The following is a 12454-nucleotide window of genomic DNA, read 5'->3' as shown; positions in this document are numbered from 1 at the left end:
AACCCACAAAAAAAGGTTTTATCCTTAGCTCAGCTAAATGTTATCCTTCTTGAATATTTACTTTCACCTTTCTCATGAAAAAGGGGCTAAGGGAATAACACAGACATCTGTGCTTTGAAGTACAGGCCAACGGCTCATACCTGATGTCCACTCTAAGTTTAGGGTAATACTGAGACACATATTTCCTGATGAGACTGTAGGAAGCTTCTTTAGGTTCACAAAGGCGAGTAAAGGCCAACGGGAGGATATCCTCCAATTTTACTTGTGGTTCTGGATCCACTGCGGAGCTTCTATTCTGAAATATATTACCAAAAATTATCATTAAAGAATATAGAATTTTCTGTTCAAATGCTTCTGTATTCAACTCAAGGGCTTTCCTAAATTGATTGATAATTTAACTTGTGCTAAACTATCACTTTTTTCCACATTCAAACAAATATACTACGGGGCACGATGGCACTTGTGTGGCAACTCTTTTGAGTTATGCAATTCAGATTGAGAGTTAAAAATATGTATAAAAATGAGGGGCACCTGGGTAGCTCAGTCAGTTGAGTGTCCAACTTTGGCTCAGGTCATGATCTCACAGTCGGGGGGTTCAAGCCCCGTGTAGGGCTCTGCACTGACAGCTCAGAGCTGGACCCTGCTTCAGATTCTGTGTCTCCCTCTCTCTCTGTCCCTCCCCCACTCACACTCTCTCTCTGGCTCTTGAAAATAAATAAATGTTAAAAAAAAAAAGTATAAAAATGAAAAGGAATGGTAGACTTTATTTAAAAGTCTTAGTTTATTCTTACCCTTCAATAACAAAGAATAAAGACCATGCAGCACCAAAAAGCACTGCACAAAAGTTCATTTCAAAAGTGTTTCAAAGTTGTAGAAAAAATGTACAAAAACTTTCAGAGTTGCAAAAACACAGCTGTAGAGGAACAGTCACGATTTCAGTTACTGACATGGGGAAAATACTGAATGTTTCACTTTATTATTAATATTTTATAATTATTATTTATTATTTATTAATATATTTTTATATTAGTTATATTTAGTAGTATTTCACTTTATTATAGAAAGTATTATACTTTCCACAAATGAAATTATGTGTCTTAAGGAGAAGTGTTAACATTTACAAAAAAAAAAAGAAAAAGAAAAAGAAAAAGAAAAAGAAAAAGAAAAAGAAAAAGGAAAAAAGAAAAAAAAGAAAAAGAGAAAGAAAAACTGGCTCTGAATATAGTTTTGGGGTCTAATATTGGGTAAAGATGTACTCATATATGTCCCTTTTCGTTTATAACAGATTGGTTTCACTAAAAGAAGTATAATTCATAGAGTTGCCAATAATTCAACATATGGCAGTTAAGTGCATGGGCTCGGTGGGGGGGGGGTGGGGTGGGGACGGGACGGGACAACTGCTTGGATTTACACTGTTTTCTACTCACCAGCTGGGCAATAATGAGCAAATTACTTACAACCTCTTCAGGCCTTAATAGTAAGGCTACACTTTGCATAGTGCCTGGCACACAGTGAACACTCAATAAATGTCATTTTAGGAGATGTAGTTTTAGAGTGCTCAAACTGTGGTTTAGACTTCTTACCTTTCTGTTTCTGGATTTCTGAGGTGTTTTTCTTGATTTTTGGACCACAATAAAACTCCCAGAAGCACCTTTTCCTTTTACCTATGGTAAATCAATTTTAGTTGCGATAACCAATATTTTTATTTTAAATTATCCTGGCATTAATATTTATAACTTTATATGAGACTAAGCAAAGTACAGGGCATGACGATACAAGAACTAATGTAAAATGTTGTTCAACTCTTCAGAGAAAAAAGAACAATGGATGAATCAAAAGACTTGGGACTGAATCCCATTTATGGTACCATCTAGCCATTCAATACTGGACAACCCCATAAAGCCTCTGAGCTTTTGTTCCCTCGTCTACGAACCTGGGGAAGAAGGCTATTGTGACACCAGGTTAACAGTATATAAGCTATCCACCCCGCATGAAAGAAGGTATACTCTCTTGGGGAAAATGAGAAAATCTCTATCTTGAAAGGAAGACTGCTCCCTGGCAAAAGTTTATGGACCGCTGATCTCAAACTATAGTGCTTCCCAGACCACCCATGAGCCATTATTACTGCACCTGTGACGGTTATCTAACTCACAGCCACTGCATATGATGGTACGTGTAAGTCTTACCACGTGTTTCCACAGTTTACAAAGCACTTTCACAGAACTTTAAAGCTGATTCACACTAACCAGAGTCCTCCACACCTTAGCTTTATTTATGCTATCTTGAACATAGCAATCAAGCTGAAATACTTTCAGCCTGTAAAGTGTTATTTAAGCATCAAAATGAGGTTCAGCCTATGAGGCAAGAATAGGTTATAAACTATATTTCGTAAAGAAAAACACGAAGCCAGCTCAGCAATTATGCTGACATACACTATGATTGAGGACAGATCTTTGGGTCTAATTACACTGGTTAGATAATACCTTTCAGTCAGAGACCATTACAAAGGCCATATAAACATCAGTTATACAACATTTTGAGAAAACTATAACGTAAGCTCCACGGCAGAAATCTGCTTTACTCACTGATGGGCCCCCAAGCACCTGGCACACAGGAACAATTTGTATTTGTGGAGTGAAGTACTTGTTGGAAGTTCCTAAGCAGAATTTAAATGCCTGAATGGCACAGAATTCTGTGTTCATCAGATTGTGCAGAAAGGTATGGAAGAAAGGCAACGGGACTCTCAGAATGCAGTGAACTAGGTCCTTTGAACTATTTTTGCCACTACCATGGCATTGTGGTAATTACTTCATCCCTCTGAACCTTTGAAGAAAATTTAGGTAAGATCCACTCCATTCCAACTTAAAATTTTTATGTTTCTAAGCAATGTTTTGATGTACTAGGCAAAATAACGTAGATTTATGCCCGAAATCAATACTGGTTTTAGTACGAGTCTCAATTTACTCAGGCTTCTCTAATGCTCCTAACAAGCTTCAATAATTTTAGACACTGTTAAGATGAACCTATTTACAAATTTATAATGGTAACAAGTCTAGTCATAAGGTAGACTTTAAAACTAACAAATGCAAGACGAGAGCAATTCTTTTTTGCTGCTGCAATAAAAGAATTCCTTAACCCCACCTCTCATCTTCAGTACATGATCTCAAGCACAAGGGGCCCCCAAAGAAAATCCAATTAGAAGTACAAGCAGCACTAGAAAACAATTAGCTATCATATTGCTTCTGCTCTCCAGAACAGTTAACTTATCAAAGGTAAGTGGCACCAGTGATCTGAAACCTAGTCTCAAATAATAAAACTAGGCCATGCTTAAACATTTCATCATCATGTTAATTTATATTTTTACAAAAAAAAAAAAAAAAAAAAAAAAAAGACAAAAAGCCTAAATGTTATTATGGACTTACAGCTATTACATGTTGAAATGATCTTATCCTCAACAATTGTTTAATACCTGTTTGATGACACCTCTATTTAATTCTCTTTTTAGTGCTTGTTTAAGGAGGTAGCCCCTTCTCTCCAGCTCCAGAGAAGGGTACTTATGGATAATGTATTTCCGAATAGCAACCACTGATGCACCACTCTTCTGGAAGCATGCCTAGAAAACAGATTTACCGAAACACGCATATTACTTTACACTAGCGGTTTTCATTAGACAGGGAATATGACACATGTTTTCAAAATAAACTATTTTGGAGATGAACTTGATAATGAATGATAAAAATGGCACGGAAGAATGAGTAGTATTTCAGGTAACTTCAGTTCATCATGGCTGTGGAGAAATACAGAATTACAATATTTTTGCAACAATTTTACTTTAGTTCAAACCAGGCAAAGAGAAGACACAACATGTGAAGAACAACATTCTGTGTGTCAAGGAAGAACCTCTTTCCATTTTAATTCTATTTTGTATTTAGAAGACAGATCTTTAGCATTAAAATGAAAAAAAAAAAAATAGAACATTTCTATTACTTGCAGGATTACAGATCTGGCTCATTTTATGGAATGAGCTTTAGCACACCAGGACCAATGTTTCTCTCTAGGCTTTATGCAAATGTCAGCAGAGAAGATAAACAAAGATAATCTGAATAAATGGCATAAAACTGGTTTTATAAATGGCAAAATCTTAAGGAGAGTTTTGGGTAACAATGAGGACATTCAATTGCAATTTAAAATGCTCTCTTTCATTTCCATCCAATTTAACTATATTCTATTTGATTAATGCCCAAGGAAGACTCAAGTAGGTCATTAAGTCATGAAGGTGGCAAATTTTTTTCAAGTGCTATACATTTTGAAGCATACATAAGCAGCATCTGTTATTTACCTAATGGGCTAGTTCACCAATTCTGTGTTGTCTTTCTCTATAAACTGAATGGAGAACTTACTCATTCTCATTGGATAAAACACTTGGTTGAATTTTATTTTATATACTTTGACAATAAAGAAAAAAATTCACAGGCAGATGGAGCAGAAAAGACTACAGAACATAAAACAAGTTGGGTTAATATGGTACACCTATTTCAAGTATATGTTTCTGACCTATCAAAACCACTGATGTTTACTCCTGATCTTAAAATACAAAAAAAATCAAACGGAAAAGAACCCTCTAATGCTAAAACAATTCCATGCTCCACCAAACTGACAATGAGATGGAAGCAGACATCAGGACTCCTGTTTGATTCACAAAATGGTTCTGGTAGTCTGAAATCATGATTTGTTACACTGCATGGAACACACACCCACCCACCCCTCATTTGTACAAATATGCACAATCAGATTCAAACTATTCTTTAGACCTAATTTATACTGTTCTAATTTTTTTGTTTCACTATTTAAAATTTTAGTCCTTCTCCAACCTCACTGTGACCCTGCTTCTCTAAACTTAGGCTGAGTGGTCATGAAGTGAAAACCTTGATGAAAAGCTATACAAAGAAATGAGATCTCACCATAGTCAAGCTATCTAGACCAAGAAAGTTTCAAGGAGTTGAGAGCACTCTTAAAAGAATACAGGGAGAAAAAAAAAAAAAAAAAGAATGCAGGGAGAGGTCTAAAGACAAACTCTTTTCCAGTTTATGTGTCAGTGCTGTCTTCTCAAATTCTGAGAATGACCACTAGGCTGCCCCTTCCTATGTATACCATCCTTGATTAAATTGATTTTTATCCCCCTTTCCCCAACTCTGACTCAGATCCTAGCAACAAGGTCCCTAAAATGAGGGTGTCTTTGGCTCCTATCTTAGCTTCTCTTATCATCTCATCATGTGAATTAACATGGCAAAAGTAACCAGAAAAACTTACACAAAAAAGGCAAGGTCAGATTAGAAGATAACCTTAAAAATCAAGGGGCCTGCGTGGCTCAGTAGGTTGAGCGTTGATTTTGGCTCAGGTCATGGTCTCACGGTTTGTGGGATCAAGCCACGCGATGGGCTCTGCGCTGAGAGTATGGACACTGCTTGGGATTTTCCCTCTCCCACCCTCTCTGCCCCTCCCCCACTTGTATGCTCGAGCGTGCACAAGTTGGGGAGGGGCAGAGAGGAAAGACAGAATCCCAAGCAGGGATGCGGGACTCCAACTCATAAACCGTGAGATCATGACTTGAGCCAAAGTCAAGAGTCAAGATGTTTAACTGCACCACCTAGGTGTCCTAAAATAAACAGACGCCCCCCCCCCCCAAAAAAAAGATGCCCTTAAAAATTAAAATTAAGAAACCTACATGAGGACCCTTAAGCTAATAGAAGTCAATGGATTATAGAAAAGTCATAAAGGAGGAGAATTTTTGGTGATGAAACAAAGTAGTAAGGTTTCTAAGAAGGTTTCTTATAGCTCAGGTAGGAAAGCTAACCACTACCAGTATTAGACACTCAAATTTGAAAAATGAACCTAAAGACAGTTAAATCTTTTTTGGGGCGCCTGGGTGGCTCAGTCAGTTAAACGTCCAACTTCGGCTCAGGTCATGATCTCATGGTTTGTGAGTTTGAGCCCCATGTCAGGTTCTGTGCTGATAGCTGGGAGCCTGGAGCTTGCTTAGGATTTGGTGTCTCCCTCTCTCTCTGGCCCTCCCCTGCTTGCACTCTCTCTGTCAAAAATAAATAAACGTTTAAAAAAAATTTTTTTTTAAGATAGTGTATCTTTTTAAGATAAAATCCTCTATGCTATTCCGTTACTCTCAGTCACAATCAGACTTTCATAAAGGCAAAGATGACCCTGTTTTATTCTCTGTTATATCCCTAGCAGGATTATCTGACACAGAGAAGTTTTAGTTAGTCCTTAAATGTTTGTTGAATAAATTAACAGGTTCAGCCTTCAAAGAAATACTATACTTAACCAATAAAATGAGTGTAAAAAAAAAAAAAAAATCTAAAATTAAAAATACTTGCTATAGTAAATTTGAATTTAAAAAATTAACAGTGCTCACCAAATGTGATTTTCTTAAAAAACAAAAAAACAAAAACAAAAACAAAAAAACACATGAACTTCACAATGGCTTTCTTCTACTTCAGTATCTTTTAGGAAACAGCAAGATTTCTGATGTCTGGACAGGAATATGCCATTTTCAAATAACCAAAAGACAAACAGAATAAATCTAAGATGAACTGCTTGTAATAAAAACTTGCCTTAATGGCCTCAGTTAGGATTGCATCCATCTTGGGACGTGGGGAGGAAGCCATCGGTGTTTGTTTCTGGGCCCTGGCTAGCTGGCTGGCAGAAAGGGTAGCCCAGGAAGGTATTGTTTTTTTCACTTTCTTCTCCTTTTCTTTAGACTGATCTTTCTCACTTTAAAACAAAGAATTGTTATTATGCAAGGTAAACTCTCCAGAAAGAGGTATAAAGTCAGAAAGAAGAATAGACAAGAGAGGGATAAAAATTAATGTTTTAATTTACTTCCACACTAAAGTGATATATAAAATAAGCAAAGTTTGACAAAATAAAACCTTTTTTAAAAATTGGATACTGTAAATGAACCAAAAAGGTGTTTTCTCTTAGGTACAGGGGAGAGAAGTCATATAAATTAGCACTGGTATGAAGGACCAGCACATGAAAGAAATGAGAATTTTAAAATGTATTCTAATAACTACAACAGGTGTAATTTAGCACAGTGAAAAGAACTCAAGCTCTGAAGTCAGAAGACCTGGGTTTGAGTTTTTGCTCTAACATTTCCTAGCTATAAGACTTTAGCCAACTGACCTGAATCTCAGCTTCCTCAGCTGTAAAATAGTACTATAAAACATCTTATAAGGTTGTTGCAAGAATTATGAGGTTATGTTCATAAAAACAATTTTGTGAGCCATAAAGCATTATACAAATGTATTCTAAATAATCATAACAGTACCCCATGCAACTAAAATATAGGGTAGCTGCTAAAAATTCCACAGAACTTAAACCTATAAAGCTGGGATAAAGGATTCCTTGAGGATTACACCTAGAAGGTATAGTTATTACTGAGTTACTCTTTTATTTTAAATGTAATTCCTAACTGTTCTGACCAATTACGAGAAGAATGCAACCAGTTATCCTGCAAAAACAAACAAACGAACAAAAAAACCCTCTTCAAATTAACAAAGAATTTCCACCACACTGTACAGATTATCAGTAGCAAATTTTGCTTTCAGATTCTCAAAGTCACCGTCCAAATGTACACATTTTTAGGTGACTCTGGCAATGGCTGATACAGATTAATGTTTTCTAACATAAACATATAAAAACAACTCGCAAAGGTATAGGTAGGAATAAAATGGTCAAGTGTTTCCCAGGTCAGATTTTTAGAGTCATGTTTCATTTCTTATTGAAATTATGTCCATGATTAAAATATGAGACACTCCCATAATGAATCCTAAGTACACAAAAAAAAGTTTCAAAGGCAAAAGCAATGAATTTTGGGTTATTCAAACCATTGTTATAAGAGCTACAAGCTCTAATAGGCCATAGAACTATATAATAAACCTATTTCAAACAGTAATTCTAAAAAGTAAATCCAAGTAAGTAGCAAACATCTAGCATAAACCAATGATACAATCCTTTAAAACAATCTGATCTACAGTCCTTTTACACAGTCTTCAATTTTAAATAGCAAGAAGGCATAACTCCTTACTCCTTTTTGGTTTCCTCAGAAGACTTGTTCTCTTCCTTCTCTTCGTTCTCAGGTTCTCCCTTTGGCTGCTCTGTCTCACTAGATGTAGCAGGTGGAGTTTCATTCTCTTGTTCTTCTACAGTGGAGACAGATTCCTCTGAACTTATATCTGGTTCTAAAAAATCAGGTGTGCAGAATGGCATCAAATAGATAGATTAGAGCCTGAGTCAATAAAAGGGTAAAACGCTATATTATTAAACAGAGAAGCCAAATGTTCCAATTGACAGACTTTAAAACAAATAAATGTCGATCAGTTGCAGTGTTCTTTCCTTCCTTATGTAGCTCTAACTGCCTGTTCAAAGGTTGTTTATCCAGACCACTATGTGAAAAAAGGAGATGGACCAGGGAATTACACAGAAAGAGAAACTCATTTTACCCTGAATCAAACCTCTTGCCTGTTCTCCTCTGCAATATTAATGAGATTCATAATTAAGACATTAGCTATTTCATAATTTAACAGGTGAATCTTAGTAAGGGAATAAGTAATAGAAAGTTAACACCTATTTTCCACGTGAAAAGACTGGGGCGAGAGCAGAAACGTGAGGGGGGAATACTGAGGTCTGCAGTGGCTTGTTTGTGTCTTTTCTCAGCAAGCCTCTTTGAGCAGTACTACAAAATACAGAGCCCCAGATACGGTTAAATAGGGACTTCAAAGAAAGGACTCTCCAATGGCAAAACATAGGCAAAAAATACAAGTATATGCTTGAAGAGTTTGGTCATTTAAATTATGTGAACAAATTATCATCATAATGATGAAAAATCCTAAAGAACAAAAAAATGCCGGGGCGCCTGGGTGGCTCAGTGGGTTAAGCATCTGACTTTGGCTCAGGTCATGATCTTGTAGTTCATGGGTCTGAGCCCTGTGCTGTCAGCACAGAGCCCCCTCAGGATCCTCTGTCTCCCTCTCTGTCCCTTCCCTGCTTGCATGTGCAAGCAATCTCTCTCTCTCTCTCAAAACTAAACATTTTTTTTTAAAAAAAAAGAACAAAACCATGCCACTTACTTCTTATAACCAAACTACATATATACAATTCTAAAGGAATTTCTAATTTTCAACAAATTAAAATTCTAAACCCTGAATTTCAGGACAGTCAACTGTCATTTGTTGATCTCATCCTGGATTATGCTCTTCAATGAGACATGCACAGAAGTTTGAAAATCCTCCCATACGTTTAGCCAAAATTGAGGTTCTAGAGTCAAACATACCTGGATTCAAAAGTTCAGTCCTTATAATTTTCTAGCTTCGTATCTTATGGCAAGTTCTTTGACATCTCCAAGCCTTAGTAATCTTACCTCACAGAGTTATCATGGGGATTCTATAAAATGCTTTAGGGAATACCTGTACTTGTACCATGTGGGTGATTCCCATCCTCCTTCAGCCTCTCCTGCTGCTTCTAGAACTATTTTGCAAAATATTAAAGCTAGAACTTCATTCTAACAATGGCATCAGGTAATTCAGATAATTTTTTAAATCACATATGTATCTTTTACTGCCCCTTGGCCCACTAATTTGACTTAATTGGCTTCATGGGTAAGGACTTTCTATTAGTCATTATGTTTATTTATACATGGTCTTATTCTAAAAAGGATCAAAAGAACCACTTACTGGGTTTTCCTCTAAGAGTAGAATTATAAATTCAATTTCATATTATTTTCTCTTTTCAAGAATAATTGCTTAATAGTTGAGGGATTAATAAATGTACAGTCACTCAACAGGCACTGAGTATGTAGTATGTATAAGACACTGCTTCCAACTCATTAAACTATTGTGTCTGTCTCCAAAATGCAAGTATGTACTTTTATATACATTAATACCATAGTGGGAAAAGATAAAACACAGAACTCGTCAAGCGACTTACTGATCCCTTCTGAATTCTTGGCTGACTTTTCCAATACCTGAACTCTCTGGCTTGTATTCTGAAAACTGAGGTCATTAATGATTTAGTGGCTTTACCTGTTAATCAAATGTGGTTTAAGGCAGGCCATCAAGTGGCTTAACTCAGTGCTGGACAAAATAACCAAACTTCAACTCACCAGCACCTCTCACTTTGTAATTTTATTTGGGAGAAAAGAGAGAGAATGTGTGAGCAGGGGAAGAGCAGCAGAGGGAGAGAGAGAATCTTAAGCAGGCTCCATGCTCTGCACAGAGGCCAATTCAGGGCTTGATCCCATGATCCTGGAATCATGACCTGGGCCTAAAACAAGAGTTGGAGCGCAACCAAGTGAACCACCCAGGCACCTCCCTCTCATTTTTTTTTAATATGCTGATTCCCATGTCTCCTAAATAAGCAATTATACCCAAATTGCTTACAGTATTCATCTGAGTATTTTGAGACAAAATCCAGGTTCCACTGGAAAAAAGTATATTCCTGCCGCACCAAGGGATAAAGGCAACAAGAGTGCCTTATTCCTAACCTGTGCTGGTAAACAGATATTTAGTTCTAATAGCCACGACAGGATGGTGCTCATCCCTGGCAAACCTGAGATAAAAAGCAAGGGAGAAAAAGAGAAAAGGAAAAGAAAGAAAAAAGTCACAAGAAGAAAATGAAAAACAAGGAAAAGGAAAGAGGTGATTAAAGATGCCATAAAGGAGCACGATTACCCAGGTTGATGGTTTTACATTTCTCTTGACTCGTTATGTTTCTACCTATGTCCAGCCAATCTTCTCTCCACCAATACCAAATATAAACCAATGCTCTGATTGCCCCTTTGCTCCCTTAAGGCCTTGTGATAATTTCTGAGGGATCTTGTACTGTCCGTCTAGAAGTCCCAAGTCCCCCCATTCGTCCAGAGCCTGCATCCCCAAGACACCGTATGCCCAGAAGCTACTCTTCAACTGTTCCTGTTCTCGCCAACCATTTTCTGTTTTTCATTCCAAGAACATGAAGTTTACACCTTCTAAAAATCTTTAGAGACAAGATGAAATTCTTCCTTTGCTCACTTTGGTCTGGAAATGACGTATCAATAGGTACAACTTCTCTCTTTCAGTGTTTCCCCAAAACAGCCATGAAGAAACAATTAAGTTCAAAGGAATTCACAGGATACTCTGAATTGGAGTAGAAACTTCTGCCATTTCAAGTTGTCTCCTGCTTTACTTTACCTGGCTTTTCTTCCTCCCCTTCAGCAAGCTTGCTTTTGGGAGGAGTTTCTCGTGTAGAATTCACAGTTCGACGAATCGGCATGGTGCTATCTTCCACCTTCTGAGAAAAGAGACAGCCATAATCACACATGCATGAGAAAAATTTTCTTTTTCTCTTTTTCTCAAGAACCTAACTGGGTGTCAGAAGATGTAGGAGAATTCTTCAAGTCGACTCCAGGATCTGATGCAAATTATTTTTAACAAGTTTTTTTGAAGTGAACCATGGTGTTTATGAAGTACTTTTCAAAGTATTTTATTTTAGCTAGAATTTCAAATGGAAACTGGTAATATACTTGATTTGGAATAAATTTAAAAGGTTGGAGGTTTTCTGAGGAATTTGAGGGGAAAGGGAAGATGAAAAGAATTTTTTATCTCTTTGATTTTTTCAGATTCACAACCCAGACTCCCCAAAGGAAAGGAAAGGAAAGGAACATGTACCAAGAAAGACCCAGCAGGGTCTGAAGTCAGGGACTGATCCAAGAGTGAGCTTCAAGAATGTGTCAGCCCCTACCTCACCTAACTTGTCCGCGTGGATCAGCTGAGCTCCTACTATAAGTGGGAGTGCCTTAGGATGGACGAGTTCACCTTGAGACGTATCAGTCGCCATTTAAAATAATTTCTAGGCCCGAGTACAGGTTACACTCTGAAGCCTCTGCTGTTAACCACAAGGATTTTTCCTAATGGTTTCAGTGTGGTGAAGAGTCAACCTAAAGCACAGAAAAGACCTGGTGTGAAGATTAACAGAAACAAAACTAAACTAAATGTCTAAATTTAATACACATCCAAAGGGGAAAAATTAACTATAAAACTTATAGTTAACTGACAGATGACTCGGTCAGTTATCATTAAGAAAGATAAAATCACTATCAAAATATACACCAGATTAAAGCAGCCACTAAGACAAACGCACAAGCCACAGCAGCTGTTGCACCTTCCACATGAACAAACGCAACAAGGACAAGAAAGCTCGTAAGGAACCTAATCCCATTCCCCTCCTGCTACCATTAGGAACTTAGAAAGGACAGAATAAGGAGACTAAGGAATAGTTTAGTCAAATGTTTCCTCAAAGATAAATGACTAAAGAGAGAAGGGTTTTGTTGTTATTGTTCTCAAAAGGATCAGGAAAATTAACTGTAACTTTAACTTCATCTCCTTTAGATAAAAGTAATACAAGG

The 12454-nt window shown here is 37.0% G+C and overlaps 1 protein-coding gene across 10 annotated transcripts in view; it reads right to left on the bottom strand.

Annotated features, from left to right (window-relative positions):
- The window catches only part of HP1BP3 (heterochromatin protein 1 binding protein 3), a 39878-nt gene that overhangs the window by 22142 nt on the left and 5282 nt on the right, over window positions 1–12454 (bottom strand). For 7 of the 10 annotated variants that reach the window (XM_047870365.1, XM_047870364.1, XM_047870373.1 and 4 more), the window contains 7 exons: window positions 11791–11986; window positions 11241–11340; window positions 8102–8255; window positions 6627–6786; window positions 3470–3613; window positions 1584–1664; window positions 141–295 (listed from right to left, as the gene is read on the bottom strand). In XM_047870365.1, coding sequence (XP_047726321.1) covers window positions 141–295; window positions 1584–1664; window positions 3470–3613; window positions 6627–6786; window positions 8102–8255; window positions 11241–11340; window positions 11791–11886 — 890 coding nt within the window. In that variant the 5' untranslated portion in view covers window positions 11887–11986. Of the gene's footprint in view, window positions 1–140; window positions 296–1583; window positions 1665–3469; window positions 3614–6626; window positions 6787–8101; window positions 8256–11240; window positions 11341–11790; window positions 11987–12454 lie in introns of those variants that run through there. The other 3 variants (XM_047870370.1, XM_047870372.1, XM_047870371.1) reach the window with 3 other exon arrangements.

Source organism: Prionailurus viverrinus, chromosome C1, assembly GCF_022837055.1.
Source record: "Prionailurus viverrinus isolate Anna chromosome C1, UM_Priviv_1.0, whole genome shotgun sequence".
Lineage (NCBI taxonomy): Eukaryota > Metazoa > Chordata > Mammalia > Carnivora > Felidae > Prionailurus > Prionailurus viverrinus.
This window is presented reverse-complemented; position numbering and strand designations above follow the sequence as displayed.